Genomic DNA, 20236 nt, shown 5'->3' on the forward strand with positions numbered 1-20236 from the left:
TGCCCAGTCCCCTCATCGCCGGGGCAGCAGGCGCAGCAAGGCTAGGCTCGTCCTGAGGCGGGTCCGTCCGCTCCATGCACCTGCCTCCGGAGTCCCTCAGTCCCCTCAGCCCCTCAGCCACCCAGCGCTGGCCCGAGCGAGGCGCAGGCAAGCCTTGGATGGCGGCTGCCCAGCTGCCCAGGGCTGCCTGAGGCTCAGGTAACCAAGGCCAGCCGAGGCTTGTGCTGCTGGCAGTGGCAGCAGCAGAGGTGTGATGGGGTGTTGCCTTTCCCTGATCGCCAGGTCACCTCCCGCCCCTGAGGCTCCTGGACTGTGAGAGGGGGCAGGCTGGGCTGAGGGACCTCCCCCTCCAGTGCATGAATTTTCATGCACTGGGCCTCTAGTTGCATTATAAATGGTTATAATACAGCTTGACAAGAGCCCATGGAAGAGGATTTAAATATATAACTGATACTGATCCAGGAGTGTATGTGGGCAGGCAGGGGGTGGGGATTGTGAGTGGGGGGGATGAGGACAAATCCCCCTGCTGGAAGAGGGGGTAGCTGAGTGAGGGCAAGTGTCTGGGAGCTGGTAGAAGTGGTGGGAAGGAGCATTGTGAGCGGAGGGAACAGCATAAGCACAGTTGAGCTCAGAGGTGAGAACTGTTATCTAAGCAGAGACCTAATGAGAGAGCTTGTTGAGTCAAGTCTGGAGAACCGGCTATAAGATGGAGGCTTATGAACTGGCCTTGAGGACTAACGGGGCGTCTGAGAAGCAGAATCAGTGAGCAGCACACTCCTGCTCTGTCCTTTCTGTCGGCCCTGCCTGGCTTCAGCACCCGAAGAAAGATGAGGATTAGCAGGGAGTCAGGCCAGGTGGCAGGAAGAACATTCTGTCTCGTGTATTTGGGACTCTGTAGAATGTTTCCTAGAAAACAAGAAATCCTGGCACAGTGTAATTGTTTCTCAGGTCTCCGGGGCACAGATAGTCACATGTTCCCATAGTATTTCTGTTTTCCACACAGACTTCTGCATGTCACATTCTCTCCCTGATTCTTACTTTTGTACTTTTTATTCCACCCTAGTTAAGTTATTTGGACCTGAGATTTCCCCAGTTACATTAAGACTATCTTGTAATTTTATTACCTCCACTGTGTTGAGTTTGAACCAGAAAGGTATCGACTCCTGGTCCACTTGGTTTCTTGCACCTGCCTTCTCATCTCACTCGATTTATTCATATGAGTGAATGAATACAATGTTCTTTTGGTCTTGTTTTTTTCTTTGTAGAACACAAGCAGGCATTCCCAAACATTCTGAAGAAAGGTTACCTGGAGATTAGGAAGGACCACGACAGCTACTGGCAAAGCTGCTACGCAGAACTCTCACCTTACAACCTGTGCTTCTACAGCCGCGACAGCAGCGGCAACCAGAGCCTCTCTGCCACGTACCCGCTCTCCCACTTCCAGAGCATATCTGTCCTGGGCAACCTCGAGGCCAGGCTGGTGGACACTGTTCTGTATGACAACACGCAGCTGCAGCTAAAGGCAGAGTCCCCGTGGGAGGCTTTGGACTGGGGGCAGAAGCTCTGGGAGGTCGTGCACGCCGCCGTGCCTGGCGACGTGGGGCGGCAGGATGAGCTGGCAAACTCACCGGGGCCTGGTTATCCTTTTGACTGTACACAGAGCCATTGTTTACAGAAGCCCAGCGAGCTGCTCGCGCGGTCTCCCGTCGCAGACGGCCCCAGACGGCACCAGGACGTGCTCAGGTCCGGGACGCTGTACAGGCTCACCGTGCAGAACAACTGGAAGGCGTTCACGTTCGTGCTGAGCAGGGCCTACCTCATGGCTTTTCAGCCCGGCAAGCTGGACGAGGACCCCCTGCTAAGCTACAACGTGGACGTGTGTCTGGCTGTCCAGATGGACAACCTGGATGACTGTGACTCTTGCTTTCAAGTCATTTTCCCCCAAGATGTCCTCCGCCTCCGTGCAGAGACGCGGCAGAGGGCTCAGGAGTGGATGGAAGCCCTGAAAACCGCTGCCAACGTGGCGAGGAGTTCAGAGCAAAACCTGCAAGTCACCCTGAGGAGCAAGCCCCAGGATCCGATGGGGGGGCACGAACTCAGGAAGAGCAAGCGGCAGTCGGTGACCACCAGCTTCCTCAGCATCCTGACGACTCTGTCTCTGGAACGAGGACTCACTGCTCAGAGCTTCAAATGTGCAGGTAGGAAGCAGCCTTTGAGCCTAAAGCTCGTTGCACAGTGCTGAATCTCACAATTAGAATTCGGTTTAAAGATCCCCTCAGTAGGCCAGTCACAGCTCCTTGCAGTCGAAAAAGCTGTATTAGAGCGTCTGTGTGTCTGCAGGCCATGCTGGTGAAGTAAGTATAGAAGCGGAGATGAGAGACCCCATTGGCTCACAATGGCTCGGCCAAACCATTGCCTCACTAGACTAGGCCTCCTGCGTCTGCGGGATTCTGTTCCCTCTGCCTCCTTAAATCAAGGTCACTGAATGTGGAGGCCATGGCTGTCTCCTAAGAGACCTTCAGGCCCAGAGCTGACGCCTGACATTCTTAGGCAAGGAACATGTCCATGGTCAGTCATTGCCATGGCTCATGACCTTGTCAGATCCTGTTAAGGTGGAACCTACGGAGTCAGCCTCGACAGAAATGCAGAGGGTGGGTGGTGACTAAGTAGATGACCTGTGAGTCACGATGGGCCTGTGCCTCATCCTGGGGAAGTGGGGGCCTCTGGAACCGCCATGGAAGGCGAGAGACGGTGGAGTCACGGCTAATCATCTGTTGTTTCTTAAAACCCTGTCCCTGCTTCTCTCCCCTTCTCCCCCGGCCTCTCGCCTTCCCCAAAGCAGTAACCCAGGTCTGTATACCTAATCGGTATACCTTTTGCTAAACCCCCCACCATTGGTGACGAGAAACGTAGCAGGCAGGCAGCTTTAACTGTCCCTGCTTTGCCTGGAGGGCCTCAGGCCTGGAAGCAGAAGCTTGCCTGTGGGGTTGGAGAGGTTGGAAACACTCAGACGAACTGGGTGACCAGGATATACACCCGCAGGCGCAGGCGGGGAAGGCCTGTCGTGAGCCAGCCATTGACTCTGGAAAATGGTTTTGAAATAAGGAGACACTGGTTTCAGTCCAGTTCCTGACAGATGATTGATACTTCGGTATTTGATTATCTTAGTTGATGGAGTATATTTCAAAGTCCCGACAGGCGACAGTAATTTACTGAGAGCTTGCTTTGTGCACATTCTGGAATTACAGTACACTTCTCCGGCTTTAGATCGCTGACAGGTTCAACAAATGTGCTTGTTATTGCAATCAGGGAGAACAGCTCAGGTTAGCTCTCAAGACGTGAGTAGCTGAACTGGAAACTTTCTAGTAAAGGGGGAAGAAAAGCCGCAGGTGTAACATAAGGATTGTCACCTGGTTGTGGCCTAATTCACCTCCCTCTCCCGAGTTCGCTTCCCGGGGTGTGAGCGCTGTTTTGTGCTGCATTAGCAGCGCCCTAGCGCTCAGACCGAGGGAGGAGAGATGCCGGCGGAGGGTACATGCCACAGGCGGTGGATAAATGAAACAGGAAAAGGCAAAGGTGAGCGGAGAAGCCGGAGAAGGTGCCAAGTAGAAGAGAACAGGAAAAGGACTAGATAATGGGTAGGGGTGGAACTTTGGGGCGGCTGCTGTGGGGGCCATGTTTTTGGGTGCCTCTCTTGGCTGTGCTCACTACAGTTGGTCCGTTGGAGCATAGGGGGGATGGGTGCCAGTGAGGAATCCAGGAGACGGGTAAGGTGGTCTAAAACTCATTTGTTCTGCTCAGCTTTTACCTTCACGTTTTGGTTTGGCGTTTTAATAGGGCGAAAGCGGGTTTTTAATTTGGGGTGGGGAGACATCAATCCTAATCTGTGTAGTGTGGCCAGGCCCCAAGTCCAACATTTTCATTCCGTTTCTTTGCTCTCTCTTCCATCGGAAACTGCTCCGCTTAGTTGCTTTGTGATACGAGTGGTTTTCCTTTTCCTTCTTGGCCTGTGCATGGAACACTTGCTTCCTACCTCAGGTGGGAATACCTCATCTCCTGCAGGGGGCAGAGTCTCAAAAGAAAAAGGCAGAAACTTGTTAAGCAAAACTCGGAATGTTTTTTAAATTACTTGGGAGGCTGTTCATTATATCAGGGATTATTATAGCAGATGGAACTTTAAAAATTGATCTATGTTTCTCACAAACACAGTTAATCTAAACCAGCTGCTTCTCCGTGTAGTACTTGTGTCCCCCAGCTTTGCATTCTCATAAAAACACTCATTCGGTGAAAAAGCTGGTTCCATAGCATGTTTACCTTCCAGAAGGCCAGCAAGTCCAGTCAGTTGTTTTTAGTTGAGTCTTGGCTTTGTCTGTTATTTTAAGGAGAAGCTAATTCAGAATATTTCATGGTTTTAGTGAGCCTCTTTAGACTGTAAGTTTTTACGTCCACTTAGTCCCTCCCCCTGTGAATATTTTTGATGAATAAGCCTTAAAAGTGGAAGATTGCACTTGAGTAGCTCTTTATTAATGATGTCATTCAGTTGCTATTCCAGGGAGCCACAAACGTTGGCTTTTAAATCTACAAAATAGTGCAGTTGGCCTTATTGCACTAAATTCTTTCTGTAGGTGAAGAATTTTCTATATTCTTCAAAACTTAAAGTGCCCCTGCAGAGAAAATGGATCACAACCATCCGAAAATGTCTGAGGTTATGGTTTTGAAAACACATGCTTATACATGACTGCATATTTCTTAGCATGTGCTTGAACTTTTTATAGTTGTATTTGATTAGGTGCGGTTTGGTCCACGACTTCCTCTCAGCTCCGTGGCCGCCCTCTGCTTGGGCAGCCCCAGCCATGGTGGTCTTCTCGCCGTTCTGGAACTTACCTTGGTCAGTCCCGCCTCCACAGCCTTCACATGTGCTCTTCCCTCTTTCTGAAAATATGCTTTGAACATTAACTTCTCCCATGCTATCATTTATTGTGTTTTAAGTCTCTGACCACGTGCCTTGAAATGGGTGCACCTGGGCAAGTCAGAGCTGCAAGAAAGTGGACGTGGGCACTGCTCTCATGGAACTTGCATTCCACTAGGGAAGCCAGACATTATTGATATAATCACTTCGTGAATGCCCAATGGCACCTGAGGCAAGAGCTCTAGAAGGCGGGCCCACCTGGGGTTAGAGACCTGTCGGAGGTATGCCAGGTGGACTGTAGGAAATTGCAGATACTGAGTTATTGTCGACCTACAAAAACCGGGCAGTTTGGCCAGGCTGAACCTAATGACCGACCCTGAAGCTGCAGGAGGCTCCGAGCAGAGGAGCAGGTGAGGACAGCAGTGTTCAGGGAAAATTTGGTGGCGCTTCAGTGCAGCTTTTCAGAAACGCGTCTGCCGCAGAAGACGAGGTCCACGTTGTTAGCGAAGTTGCCGGTTGGGATTCAAAATGGTGTTTGGCAATGGGGAATCTGTGCTATTAAAATATTAATGCTAAGGCAAATGATTATGCGGCTTATTAAAATATTTATAAAGTAGGTACCTATAAGTGCTTCTAAGTTGGGCTGCTCACCGAGCGCTGTCATGTAAGGCAGCAGCAGCCCTGCTTTCCTCAGGAATTCCACGTGTGTACATACCGATTTCCCCTCAATAGATAAGGTTTTCTTGGCACTAGTACACACAGATATTTTTTCCTGTAATTTCCCCGCAATCAAGAAACCTAGCAATTGAGTCCAGAACCATAAATAAAAGGGCCCAGGGCCTCGTTTACGCTGCATCAGGGAGACGCAAAGCTCGCCTTTTAGAGCGTGCCTTTCCTTACTGCTTTGTGATCTGGAAGTGAAATCGGATGGCCCACTGCGGGGCAATGTTCCCGATTCTGAAGTTGACAAGGAAGAGGCTGCAAGAAAGAGTGAGCCCTGGGGATCCCTCGCCATTGTCACACTGTCAGTTTTCATGGGTTTACTTCTTTGGCTGCTGTTTAACCTCTTGGGGCTGCTGTTGGTAATTACGTCTCTCTGGCTTTAAGAGCTTTTTGCTTTCCTCCTCCTGCCGCCCCCCCCCCCCCCCCCCCAGCCTTTGGGAGGGGTAAACCCAAGGTGGGGAGGGTGGGGGGAAGTTTTGCTGTGAATTCTTCAGCCATTTAGTGCAAATTCCTGTAATTACCGGCATTGTGTCCTCTCTGAATGGCACATAATACAGCAGAAGCCATTCCTAATTGAGACCTTACAGGAGGTACAAATCCTCTCTTTGTTCAGCCTGACAAATTAGTGCCAGAAAGTGGCAGGGTCCGAGTGGGAATCAAAGGCAAGAAACACAAAGATGGAACTTAAGGCTACAGTAATAATCCTCTCTTGTCCTGAGGGGAAAAAAGGAATGACCAATGAAAAATGAAGTTTTTTTTTGTTATAAATTCCCTTGACATGACAGCACCTCGGGGCTGCTCTATTTATTTAGCAAAAGTGATTAAATAGTAATACAACAGGGCTGCCCATTGTTTCCCCGGGAGCCCCCACCTCACAGACCCCTGCTGCCTTGGCTAATTGATTGACAATGAACCTCTGATAAAGAAGTATGTTGTTAGGACCTGAGCTGGGGGGAGCACTTTTTCCCTCTCTTTGTGTGTCTGAGTGTGTGTGTGTGTGTGTGTGTGTGTGTGAGAGAGAGAGAGTGAGAGAGATTTCATTTTTGTTTGAATTGCCCTCTAGTTTTTCTTTGCCCCCTCACCCCTCCCCTTGCTTTTTTCCCCCAAAGCTTTTCAGAACTTGCTCCCAGCTGACATTCACAAACAGGTAGAGAGGCATTAGTATTGTAGTCCAGGCTTTTGACAAGTTTATCTTTGGAGCCAACTTCCTCCTCTCCCCCTGGCTCCATGTAAGGCAAAATAGCAGTGTGAGAAGAGAGAAAGAGGAAGGGGGGCTGATTATTGGTGCTTTAAGGTCAAAAAAAGTGTTTTTTTTAAGTTTCTCATTTGTGGGAACGGATGTCTGAAAGTTGTCTTTGAACTAAGATTTTTCTCTTAAATTCATTACTCAACTTAAAAAAAAATCTGTGCACTAATAACATTTATATGTTGGCGGTGGGTGTTGTGGAGGAAGAAATAGACATTTGAATTATTTAGTCTCCCCTTAGTTCCTGCGAAGTGGGGATTGATTATTTAAGGATAGAATCTGGCTGCTTGTGGTGTAACTCAGTACTCCAAGGATGCCGTAAATTGTGGGGAGATGACCAAAGCCCTCCAGGCAGATAAGTAATAGCTCCTGGTTGTTATTTGTTATATATGCTCAACTAGCTCAACCGGAGCTAAATCCCTAATTTAACTCTGTTACAGCTGCAAAAACAAATCATTTCAAGCCCCTATGAAAGCAAAATATGTTAAACAAACAGTATCGACCTTGTTAATACCACATGGCATTTCGTGTGATAAATGAGGGTGTCTTTCTGGCAAAGGCCTGTTTTATGACATTGTTTAGACATAAAGGATACCTTTACCCTGGTAATACAAGCATCCCTGATAGAAAGTAAGGAGTGGTTAATTATTCGTTAAATGGCTGCCAGTCTGGAAGTAGGCAATATTTCTGAGTTGGGCATAGTTACTTATTGGCCTTGGAGTAAATCATGCAGAATAGCAATTCTTAAGAAAATGGGAAATTAAATGTGGGAGCTGATTATGCATGATGGTCTAGATAAAGAAAGATCTGTAGGTTTTTAAGTGTTAAGAAGGAAAGTTGTATATTATGCTCTTGAAAAAAAGGAATGTTCTAATGTAGCCAAAATCTGTTTTGACTTCCATGTGAAAAATCAGAAGATCCTCTAGCAGCAAAAGTGCCAGGTCTCTGAAGGAAATGAGAGAAAAAAAGAAAGAGAAATAGACTTTCCTTGGTATCTCCAATTCTGATCTTTACTGCTGTTTTCAAATTTGTCTCCCACTTGCTAGGAATGGTAGTGAGATGAAAATTTGAGTTAAGGAATAGACAGGTAGCCAATTAGAGGAGAAAAGGACAATGAAGGAAAACTTAGATATGTCCCCCTCCCCCAAACATATAAACAGCTTAGAACTGTTTAGTCCACTATTGTCTTCTCACCTTGTAAGGTCTAAGTCATTTTGTTTTTCAATGTGTTGGACTGTTATCTTCCAGAGGAGAAAGTTCTAGTTTGTGCGTATTCATCCTGACTGGCTAAGTTTTATTTCCCCCAACCTTATATGTGTGTGTGTGTGTGTATTTTTTTATTTTTTTAAATATATTTTTATTGATTTCAGAGAGGAAGGGAGAGGGAGAGAGAGATGGAAACATCAATGATGAGAGAGAATCATTGATCAGCTGCCTCCTTCACGTGCCCTTGACCGGCATCAAACCCGGGACCCCTCAGTCTGCAGGCCAGTGCTCTATCCACTGAGCCAAACTGGCCGGGGCTATTTCCCCCCAACCTTGAATATGACTGTGAAGGGGCTGCTGATAGTAAAATCTGTAAGTGGAGTTTGGTGGAGGGTTCATTTCAACAAGCATTTATTAAACTCCACACACATGCTCTGCCAGGCTCCTTGGCAGATGCAAGTGGGGTGAGATACAGGCTGTGCTTCTCAAAGATTTATAGAGTCCCTTCCATGAGGATATGAGGGGCTTGAAAGGGGTGAGCAGGAGAATGGGACTGGGAGATAAGGGGTTAAGCTTGTATGGCCATTGGCTTGGAGATCAATACATCCTGCTCTGTTTATGTCAGAGAATCCCTGTGGTAGAGAATTTGAAACCTGAAGAGCTGAAGTGGTGTCTCTCCCCACTTCCCTATTTTAACTTCGTCCTTATATTTCCTGCAGTATTAAACTCGGGAAATTCTGCTTGGCGTTTACTACCTGTCTATCCAGGATAAAACTTGAACTTCTCTTGTGTGCTCATGTAGGAGGTGCTGTGGGAGACATAAGAGAAGCATAGATAGGAGCTGGGTCCAGGACTTCATAGTCTGGTTGAGGCTGCACAAAGGAAAATGAGGGAGTACTAGACAGGTCAGTTTATGGTATATAGCAGCGATTTTCAGCCGGTATATCGCAAGAATTTTTAAAACATGCAACACCTGACCTCTTTTCCCTTAGATTGTGAAATAAAAAGTGACAACAGCCAACACAACAATAGCTATCCAGTGTGAATGAATCAAAATTATACCTATTTTTTTTTTTAGTTAGATTACATGTGCCACAGAATTTTAGTAATTATTTTGTGTGCTATGAGATGAAAATGGTTGAAAATTGCTGCTATATAGCACTTAGTTTTCAAAAAAAGCATTTGGCAAAAACCTCAGGATAGAGAAACTTGCGTTTTCAGAAATTACAGTTATATAATTTTGTGAATGATCGGCAGCTTTACCCAAGGATTATTGACTAATGGATCCCTTTCAGCCTAGAAGGCTGTCAGGAAAGGTGCATGATAATAGTGAGAAGCAGCATAACTTAGTCATGAAGATCAAGGACTTTGGAATCAGACTGGCTGGGTTTCCAGATCTGCTGCTCACTAACTGTGTGACCCTGGGTAAATTACTTAACCTCTCTGTATCGCCATCTTGAAATCTCACATGTGAGAAAAGAATCACATCTACTTCAAAAGTTTCTAGTGAGACTAAAATGAGTTAACAGGGCTTGGAACTGTGCCTGGCACATAGTAAGTGCTATATAAGGATTAGCTATTTTTATTATTTACCCAGATAGGACAATAATTACCTCGATAAAGATATCAGTGGCATACTTATCAAATTTGTAGCATTACCAAAACTATGTTGGACAAATAATATGCTTAATGACAGAATCCAGATTCTGAAACATAAGCAAGAGGAATGAACCAAACAAGATGTGATTTAGTAGGGATAAATAGACACTCCTATACTTATATCAGAAAGTTAACTGCAAAGATATAAGGCAGAGGACACTCCATCTAACAGCAGCTCGTGTGGGCATACAAATGAGGCAACAGGAAGCAAAAATCTGTGCTGCTGTGGTTACATCAAAAGCATGCACAGCAGGTCAATTGGGAGAGACCACATTCTCATTGTGTTCTGCCATGGGCAGACCTGGACATTTCAGTTATGGATGCTGCTCCTGTAGAGCAAACAGCCATATCTGTTGACATGTGATAGGATAGTGAAGGCACTAAATAACATGCCGTACAAACATGGCCTAGAATAGGGAGAGAGTAAGTGTTGTCTCCACTTAGGAAATAGGCTTTCTCTGTGTCATTTCTTTGGACCAAGGTAATAGAAATGTCCAGAGGGGAATGGATTTTTCTTCAGATTTGATGGTCATGGGTGAAAATGAGTAGAGTGCAAGAGCTCTGGCCAATGAGATTGGAAGACCTCGAGTTTTGACGTCAAGGCAAGTCACTTAACTCGTCTGAGCTAGTTTTCTCATCTGCAAGATGTCAGATTTATTAATTCAGTCCTTCTGAAAATGTTTATTGAAGCCCTACTACGTTCTAAGCCCTGTACTTGATGCACAGTGAACAAGATAATCCCATTATGTCTCCTCATGGAAACTGGAAGCCAGACGAACCAGTAATTATTATAGCACACAGTTGAACTTGAAGGTTTGTGAGTTTTCTTCCAATACTTCCATCTCTCTGGTATATTTTAGAGGGAATGGCCTTGTATTATATGGTCTCTTTTATCTCTCATTCTATGAATTTGTGAATGTCTACAGAAGATTAGAGAGAATTAGATTAATGTGGTCCTCCATTTAAACCTCACTTAATAAGTAATACCTTTTTTCCTTGGGGAAGAGATTTTAAACCTGTAGAAGTATCACTTACGTAAGAAGACTGGAGACACAAATCTTTTTCCTGGCTCTGATGTCTATCATTGGATAAATTACTTTGCTTTTTACCCCCCTCCCTTTTTTTTTCCAGTTTTGTTTCTAGGTCCAGAAAATCATTTTAAATAAAAAAGAATGTATATTAAGAATATAAATACACACTGAAATAATGTGACTTAATGGGAGAAGAACAATGTTATATAATTTGGGTTGAACTATTTCACATTCTAAAATTCAGAGAGATTTGATCACTTTATATAAGTAGGCTCTTTGATTTTATAGGACATAAATTTGCTTTTTTGATTTATTTCTGGTATTCTCATCATAGAAGTCACATGTCGGTCTTTGATATGTTTCAGAAGAATAAAATCATTTTGAATTTCAGAAGATATGGATCTTTTGATAGACCTTCCTGAACTTCATAGGCCATAACTGTGCTATCATTTTTTTTTTAAGCTGTTCATTTCTCCCAGTCTTTGTTGCTATACTTTGGTCTGGAAAGTTCTTGTGCCTTTTTGTAGCTTCCTTTATGGTTAACATAGTTCTCATCATGTGTTCATTTCTGGCTAAACTTCTAAAGGAAGTGTTAATGTACTATTGGACTCTACATTGAGTTAAAAGTTTCTATCTATTGACCTTTCATTAGGAGAGAAATTGATCTAGGTGTGGTTTTAGAATAGATCGGGGTATCTTATCTGGGGGTTTGTCAATATTCTCCTTAATTTCCTTGAAAAACTGAGCTTTCACAGGCTCCTCTAAGAGTAAGAGCTACTTGAGAGGTTTTCTAAAATCCATTTCTGCCTAAAAGCAGAAACATACTAAAAACTTGCAATTTTTAAATACAGCTCTAAATAAGGAAATCTAATAGTATAGTGATGCCCATTTTACTTCTCGCATTACTATTTTCTTTTTTAAATTTTTATTATCAAATATTAATTTTTAATCTCTATTGTCGGAAGTATTATATATGTCTCCCCTTTTCCCCTCATTGACCTCTTGTAACCCGTCCCGCCTTCACCACTTTATTGTCTGTGTCCATGAGTTATGCATAAATGCATACAAGTTGTTTGGTTGATCTCTTTTCACCTACCCACCTTCCGAGATACTGTTTTCATCCAATCATTCATTCATTCATTCATTCATTCAACAAACATGGATCACATGTAGTCCCAGAAATTTAGGTGTTGGGGTAAACTAAAAGTTAATTTTAGCAGCAGAAAATATGACTGTATACTGGTCTTTATGCTTTGAAATATGTTAACATAGAAAATGTTTTAATTAAATCACATTAATAAAAAACAGAGCATGAAACTTCTTTACATGTTGCAGATAAAAAATGGAGCAGGCCTGCAAAGCAATGAACTGAGCAGAGGGAAGACAAGCAATCTTCTGGGTACAGTTTTGTATTATGCTTTGTTGAAGACTTCTGGGTGTGGAAAATCCTTTACACCCTTAAAGACTTCCTTCCAAATCTCCCTTGACTACCCTGCCCCCACCTTACTCTAATCCCCAGGTAGAATTGAGCATTCCTCTTGCATGACCCCACCCCCTCCGCTTTCCTGGACTCCTGTCCTGGGCCTATAACTTTTGTCTGACTTGAGAGCAGGACCCAGCACTTTTCAAAGTGTGGTCAGAGCACCATTTATATCGGTTTCATGAGGGTGACGTGGGGAGCCTTGGTTGGACTCTTCCCTGTTGAAGTCAGGATCTCTGGGATCGGGCCTACAGATTTAACAAACTTTCCCGTTGATTTGATTGCATACAAAGTTCGAGCTGTCCCATAGAATGTTCTTAGTGAATGAACCAAGTCATACTTCAGTTTTCTCTGGGTTATTAAGCACACTTCCTTCAATTGTTTCTTCTACATATGTCCAACATTTGCTGATAATCTCCAGGTTTCCATGTCTTCCTTATATTCTGGAAACTGCAATGATATTCTCATAGGGTTCTACCCAGCTGTGCATACAGACGAAAGAAGAGATTAGTTCAAGACGTTACCCACATCCTTTTTAATACATTCTAATATTCCGATTAGTTTTATTTTATGCTTGATAAGCATTTAATTAAAAAATATATATTTTCATTGATTTCAGAGAGGAAGGTAGAGGGAGAGAGAGATAGAAACATCAATGAGAGAGAATCGTTGATCAGCTGCCTCCTGCACGCCCCCTACTGGGGATTGAGCCCGAAATCCAGGCATATGCCCTTGACCGGAATCAAACCCATGACCCTTCAGTTCGAAGGCCGACACACTATTCACTGAGCCAAGCCGGCTAGGGCAGCTTTTGGCTAGGGCAGCATTTGAATTTTGAGATAGCCTTGATCTCTCTCACTCTCTTTGCTACCAGTTGGATCGTCTTTCACCAAGACAACTACAGTGGTCTTCTAACCAGTCTTCCTGCTGCCAGTCTAACCTTCCCAAGTCTTGTCTTAACTGCAGAGCATGTGAGCTTATTAAAATTCAGATGGACCCTGGTAGACCTCTCTTTACAGTCCTTCAGCAGCTCCCCACATCTTTTGGCAAGATGAGCATCCTTACAGTTACCCCAAATGATTTGACTCCTGTCCCCTACTCACGTTCAACTCTTGTCTTCCGGTCACTCTCTCCCTCACTCATCCGGTTCCCTCCTTTCCAGTCAGCCACTGGTGTGCGCCCTCCAGCACTGACTGCACCCACAGGGGAGGGAAGATTTCTAGTGGTATCTTTTTGGGTCTTCCTGGGACCAAGCAGCTTCAGAAGCAACCAAGAATCTGGCTGGCTCTGGGCTGCCCGCCTTGGCTGGAGCCTCCCAGGGCCCCTTAATTGGCGGTGGGATGATGTGCACATCCGGTGACTTTATGATCCCCACTTTCAAATCTTGGCTTAAAAATAGTGAGCATTTTCTTTTTTAAAGGATATTATAAAGGTGACGGACAAAATGAATTTTATGTATTAGCTTTCACTGAAAATGATTCAGTGTGTGCTATACACCACTTATAGAAGGGAACTAGGATTCCAAAGCCAAAGACATGCAGGCTTGTATCAATTTTCAAAAGATTGAAAATCACATTCTTTCCTTTTCCCCAGCCTTATGGAGTTATCACTGACAAATAACATTGTGTATCTCTAAGGTGTACAGTGTGGTGATCTGATATGCGTATATATTGTGAGATGATTGCCATGTTAAAGCTGGCTAAGACATCACCTCATGTAGTGAACATTTTTTTGTTTTTTTGTGAGAATAAGACATTCTATTATCAACTGTCCAATATACAATACAGTATTGTTAACTGTGGTCATCATGCTGTACATTAGATCCCCAGGTATATTGAGATATTACTGATGTAATATTGTGTATGTGTAAGGTGTGCAGTGTGATGCTTTGCTAAGCATAGATCCTGCAAAATGAATACCACAATAAGGTTAGTTAACACACTCGTCACTTCACTTAGTTGTGTGTGTGTGTGTGTGTGTGTGTGTGGTGAGAATTTTTAAGATCTACCGTCTTAGAAACTTTCAAGTATGTAATACAATATTGCTGTCGTCACCATGCTAAAAATCACATTCTAGCCAGTTATGTACCAAGGTTGTGTCCTCATTTTTTTCAGTAAAGTAAATCAGGTGGGGGCTGAATCAAAGGCTTTGCTGAAAATCACTTCCCCTTCCAATCACCAGCCCTTACCTTTGGCAGAGGATAGACTTAGTTGGAAAGTCTTGGTCTCTTTCTCCATCTTTACCAATAAACATGTTCTTTTCAGCCCCCAGACTTTAGCCCAGACAGAGTAGTAGTCACACATGACTTGGTGGCTGGGAAGCACCTACACTCAGTGGGATAAGGAGTACATTAGGAGTACAAGCTCGGTCTTCCGTTTATAGCCCTGCCTTGGTTGATTACACAGTCCCGAGCCAGCCTTTTCACAGTCTTTCGGGTCAGCATCTTCGACACTATAACTTGAGGGAAGATTAAACTACCTTGATACCATTCAAATGTTACAAAGTATCGGCCAAACCAAAAAGTGCCCAATCTTAATTTAGTAATATTGTACATCACTGCATTCCCCCCCAGAAAATATGAGAGGTTCCCCAAGTGATTTCTTAGATGATCAGAAGTCTAATTGTGGTCTAACAATGGATGGGAAACCTTGAGGAAAACTATGTGTCTCATCCATGGTAGGATGAAGAATTTTAACCGAGTGGAAGGTGCCCCATAAAGCAGAGGGTTGCCCTGGCCTCCTCCTGAGCCCAGTTTTCCGGTACGATCCTCAGCTCGGGGATCTTCACCCACTGACACCCCTGTTCCGGTGGCCTGGTTGCCTTCCCCTTACTTCCCCACGGGTTCCTGGGTGCTGTCTGTGTGAGCCACCATCCTTCCAGGGGCTTTGCAGGGTTGAAAATCTGACCTCTTCATTCAGCTCCCAGGGGTGAGGAAGATGGAGACCACGCTAGCCACATGATTGTGTATGGATCACATACTAGACCCTTACATTTGATAGGCTTATTCACAGCTGGAGTCAGTCCCCAACGCCCTGCTTCCTGCAGGCGAGGCTGAGCAGGCCAGGTCCTTCGACCTCACCAGTCAGATACCTTACTTTTCCATTTGTGAGGAAGGCTGGGTAAGCGATGGGAGAGAAGCTGGGGATATATTACTCTAGGAAATTCCTTTTGAGTGGCAATACGAGGACCAGGAAATAAGGGTGTCCCACCTACCACTTCTAAGTATCCTGATATAAGCAGCCTTTCTTCAAATACTAAATCTGTGGTTCAAAGATTACCTTTGGAAGTGATCGAAAACCTGTGTGGGGTTTTTTTGTGTGTGTGTTTTTTTAATCCTCACCCAAGGATATTTTTTCCCCATTGATTTTCAGATAGAGTAGAAGGGAGGGAGGTGAGAGGGGGGAAAGAGAGAGAGAGGGAGAAACATCGACATGAGAGAGACACATCGGTGGGTTGCCTCTCGTACACTCCCTGACTGGGGTCAAACCCGAAACTGAGGAACATGCCCTTGACCGGGAATCGGACCCTGGACCCTTCAGTCCACAGGGTGGAGCTGTAACCACTGAACAACCCAGCCAGGGCCAAACCTGTGTTTTTAGAGAGACAGAAAAGCGTGGAAAGCAGGCCAAAGAAGGCTTGAGGGAAAAGAAGAAGGAATACAGTGGACCCAGGCAGTCCTCAAGTCTTCTAGAACACGAAGAATTCGGTTTGGGTTGAAAATGAAGAAATTCAAGCGTGGATTTGAAGGAAGCTGATGAAAGTGGTCTTTTCACTTTGAGACTATTTCTAGCACTATTCACATCCACTCTCATGACTTTAATTTTATGAAATTGTTGTCATTACTAAAATAGCTCAAGGGGAAATTACTCTAAGAGATGCTGTCATGGAGGTTTTAGCAAAGAGGAAAGGTTGTGTTTTAAAGATACTGCCAAGTTCAAAGAGATGAGACTCACAAAATAGCAGGAGAGAGAAACAAGCATTAAGAATGGGGAGTGACGTGAGAGAGAAGTGGCGGGACAGTGTATGTGGCAGAAACTCCAGCTGGAAGAGGCTGAGCTATGCAGGGACGTCTGTGTCCCACAGGCTGGAAGGAGACAGTGAGGAAAGAGAGGTTGCTTTTCAGGTAAACCAGAAAGGGAACCCGAATTTCCCAGGCAATAAGCGGTCATTGACTTTTGAAGCAACCAGGGTAGAGCTGTAAGGAGGGAATCACTGACGAGTTAGTGCAGGCTTAATGCAATGTTAATGCCAGGGAAAATCAGTGTAGCAAGAACGTAGCTGGGGCAGACAATGGATTCTCTGTGAGAAAAAAGGGTGCAGAGCAGGGCTGGGACCAGGGTGAGGGGAGTGAGGCACTCGCTTTGGGCACAAAATTTAAGGGGATGCCAAAAACCCTCAGTCATCAAGATAAGTCATATATATATTTTTAAATATATTTTATTGATTTTTTACAGAGAGGAAGGGAGAGAGATAGAGAGTTAGAAACATCGATGAGAGAGAAACATCGATTAGCTGCCTCTTGCACACCCCCTACTGGGGATGTGCCTGCAACCAAGGTACATGACCTTGACCGGAATCGAACCTGGGACCTTTCTGTCCGCAGGCCGACGCTCTATCCACTGAGCCAAACCGGTTTCATCAAGATAAGTCATATTTTAATGTAACACTATTTAACAATCAAAAATAATTCCAAAAAAATCCACGAAGAACAAAAGATAAAATTTTAAATAGAGACAGGACAGTAGGGCTGATTTTTCCTTTGGCCTCAGGCTCTGATCCACCCAGTAAGAGTTTATTTAGTAAGACAACTTCCCCCAAAACTCTCTGTGTAAGTTCCAAGTAGCCGGCCCAGCATTTGCCTCGTTACAAGGACGGTGAGGCTGACCTTCCATTCCTGTCCCGGACTGCAGGGGTCCCACGTCTAAGGGAGAACTGACAGAGTAGGGGGTACCTGGTGGTAGAGGAGCGTTAGTCCCACCACTGGCTGTTTTCATGTCTAAAATAATCAGCTTAGTTTGGCCTCTTCTGATTCTGCAGTTGTTTTTCAAGTAAGAGTTATTCGTAGGCAAGGGTTTCACCAGAAGGATCCACTTGTGAAGGGAAGAGCCTCGAGCTGGGCGCTGTGTTACTGCAGGTGGTCTAGAGGGCAGTGCCTCCCTCTGATGGCACCTCTTTGCTCCAGCCTGGCAGCATGACTGGTCTTCTGGAGGGAAGGAGGTAGAGCTGGTGAAAGGGCTTTTTCCCTCCCCGTAGTGGATGGTATGTCCCTCGCTTGTGGAGAAAAGTGATTTAAGTAATCACTTACTTTGCTCACTCGTCTTTGTACAGTCTCGGGGTTTTCCAACAGTGACACTGTTGACATTTTGTACCAGATAATTCTTTGTTGTGGGAGGCTGCCCTATGAATTGAGGATGTTTAGAAACATTTCTGGTCTCTATCCATTAGGTGCCAGTAGCTACTCTGACTCACCCCTTTGTGGAAACCAAAGATGTCTCTTGATGTTGCAGATGTCCCGTTGGGACAGAAGTCTCCCCTGGTGGTGACACTGTGCTGTCAAGAAACAAGAGCGACTAACTGTCTTCGCTTCCTCGCGCTGCTCTCCCGCACCTCTGTATGAATGAATAAGTGTCTTCTTACTGAAACGCATGTCGGTTATTTCAGACCTCCTAATGGCTCATGATAAGACCTCAGCATCGTAACGGGTAGCTTTAAGTAAAAGTAGGTTATAGAAATGGAACCCTCACCCACCATCATTCAGTGTAAATCTATGAGATGCTTTCAGTCATAAGTAACAGGAAATCGAATTCAAACTGATTTGTACAATAAAAGGGAATTGTTTTCCATCAGTGGAGCTTTAGGCATCAGTTGATCTGCTAGCTCATATTTTTGAACTCTATTTTTTTTAAATGAATGTTTCAAACAAACGACAGTTCCTCCCCCAAAGCTCTCTTCTGACCGATAGATTTCTCAGTAATAGTCGCAAGCTCAGCACATCCTGGGCATCTTTGAGGAGCCCCTTGCCATGCTCTTTATCTCCATAGTATTTCCTCCTTTTCCCCCTGGGGGCTCCCACACTTACTCAAGCTCAGACTGATGCACTATCTTACCAACGGTTCCTCCGCTTCCAGTGTCTTCTTGCCAGTTAATCTTTCCAAAGCTGAGGTTGCTGTTCTGCTTCAAACCACCCTAGCTGGTCCTGTATCTTATTGATTAGTTCAGACTCCTTCCCATGAGCATCTCGGATCCTTAGGTTCTAGCCTCAGTTCATCCTTCAAAGCTCTCCCCACATCCCTCTGGCTACAGTGAGCTTCAGACAACTGGAAAAGTCAGTGTTTTCCAAGCGTGCTCCCATTTTTCTGACTTGAACTTTCATTTGTCAAAATCTTTTTGCTTTAAGGCCCAGCTGGAATGTCCCTGTGTCCACACAGCCGTCCTCGTCCTCTATCTCCACAATTAGACAGACTGCTTTCTCCTTTGCGCCTCTCTTATCTTCTGCTTCCCACCTTATAGATTTGTATTCTTGCCCCCTCCCCCCAAACTTCATATTCAGAGATGATGCTACTGCTTGTGAGGTCCAAAGCTGAGTCACTAATGAACTAATTTATGTATTTTTGTATAGTTGATTCATATTTTCTGTGCTTGTCATATTGTCATCCACAGCAGACAATTTTTATAATATCCCCCAAAGGAGATAGCCACGTGGAAATTCACCTATTAGTTCACTGTGTTACTCACTCACAAAGTGCCACACACCAGCCAGTTCCGTGAGGCCCTGCCTTTTTTGTCAGATGTACACCCATGGGCAGAATGAGTTTATCACCTTCTGCTTTAGTTTCTTCACTTATAAAAAGGGATACTACCTACCTCATAGAATTGGTGAGATTTGTGTGTGTGTGTGAGTGTGAAGTGTGTATAACAGTGCCTGGCATATAGTGTGCACTGTGTAGAAATACATTTGCCCCTTTTCCTATTTATAATTTCCATTTTAAATTGCCTACCATTTTCTTGAAAGTCTTTGGGGAAAGAGCAGATGGGGACAGAAGTTAATGAGAAAGTCTGAGAGGAAAACAAGTATGAGAAAATACTAAATTTAGACTGATTTCAATATACTAGATGGTGAATTGGTAGCATTTCATTATTAAGCTTTTCTTATCTTACCCTACTATAAATGCCAGTATTGAAGCATCTGATCGTAAGAAAAATTGAAAGTAACTAAACAACTCAAATTATTTCTTTGGAAGTGAAAATATGTGTCACAGATTGTTATATTTATAAATCAAGGAAGGTAGCTATTTAGTACGTAGAAAAGCAGTCAGAGTCTCTAGAGCAGTGAACATATTTACTTACTTCCCTTAGCAAAAATCAAGATTTATTGCCTTTCAAGATAAATTTTGACTAAATATTGACTTTAGGTTCTCAATCATTGTTTACCCGAAAGACTAATAAATCTTGACACTTCTCAACTTGAGTTGGAGTCTACTTGGTATTTATTAATTTATTTAATAAGATTTATAATCTTAACATTCCGTGAGCTTGAACAAACAAACATTATAGAGTTTAGCAAGAGTAGAAAGTCTTTAGTTTATATTTTCTTTCTTCCTTTTTTTTTTTTCTTTTTTGCTGCAAAAAAGCTTTATTGTTTTTAGTTGGTCCACGGCTTGGGAGAGGGCTCCAGGGTGGTAAACACTGCCTAGTGGCTGCAGGGGGCAGGAGCTCTGACATCAAGGGGGTGCCACCAGAGGGGCCCCTCAAAGCCTACTAGGCTCCGGAGGTCCTAGTCCTGCTTGAGGGTGAGCCTTCCCAAGATATATTCACCCAGCCCAGCCTGCACAGGTTAGTCAGATGCTCACCCACCTTCCTGATGAGGTTCACCTCCTCATGTAGGAAGTGACTCTCCAGGAAGTCACAGAGATGGAGGTCAGTACGGGCAGAACCCCGGTGCACACACCCCAAAACACTAGGCTCAGTTTTCTCCCGGGCCA

The 20236-nt window shown here is 44.5% G+C and overlaps 1 protein-coding gene across 5 annotated transcripts in view; it reads left to right on the forward strand.

The window, feature by feature from the left end:
* PLEKHM3 (pleckstrin homology domain containing M3) overlaps window positions 1-20236 on the forward strand; it is a 146328-nt gene that overhangs the window by 14798 nt on the left and 111294 nt on the right. For all 5 annotated transcript variants that reach the window (XM_008145227.3, XM_054723175.1, XM_054723176.1 and 2 more), the window contains exon 2: window positions 1266-2198. In XM_008145227.3, the coding sequence (XP_008143449.2) occupies window positions 1266-2198 (933 nt within the window). The remainder of the gene's footprint in view (window positions 1-1265; window positions 2199-20236) is intronic.

Source organism: Eptesicus fuscus, chromosome 11 (genome assembly GCF_027574615.1).
Source record: "Eptesicus fuscus isolate TK198812 chromosome 11, DD_ASM_mEF_20220401, whole genome shotgun sequence".
Classification (NCBI taxonomy): domain Eukaryota; kingdom Metazoa; phylum Chordata; class Mammalia; order Chiroptera; family Vespertilionidae; genus Eptesicus; species Eptesicus fuscus.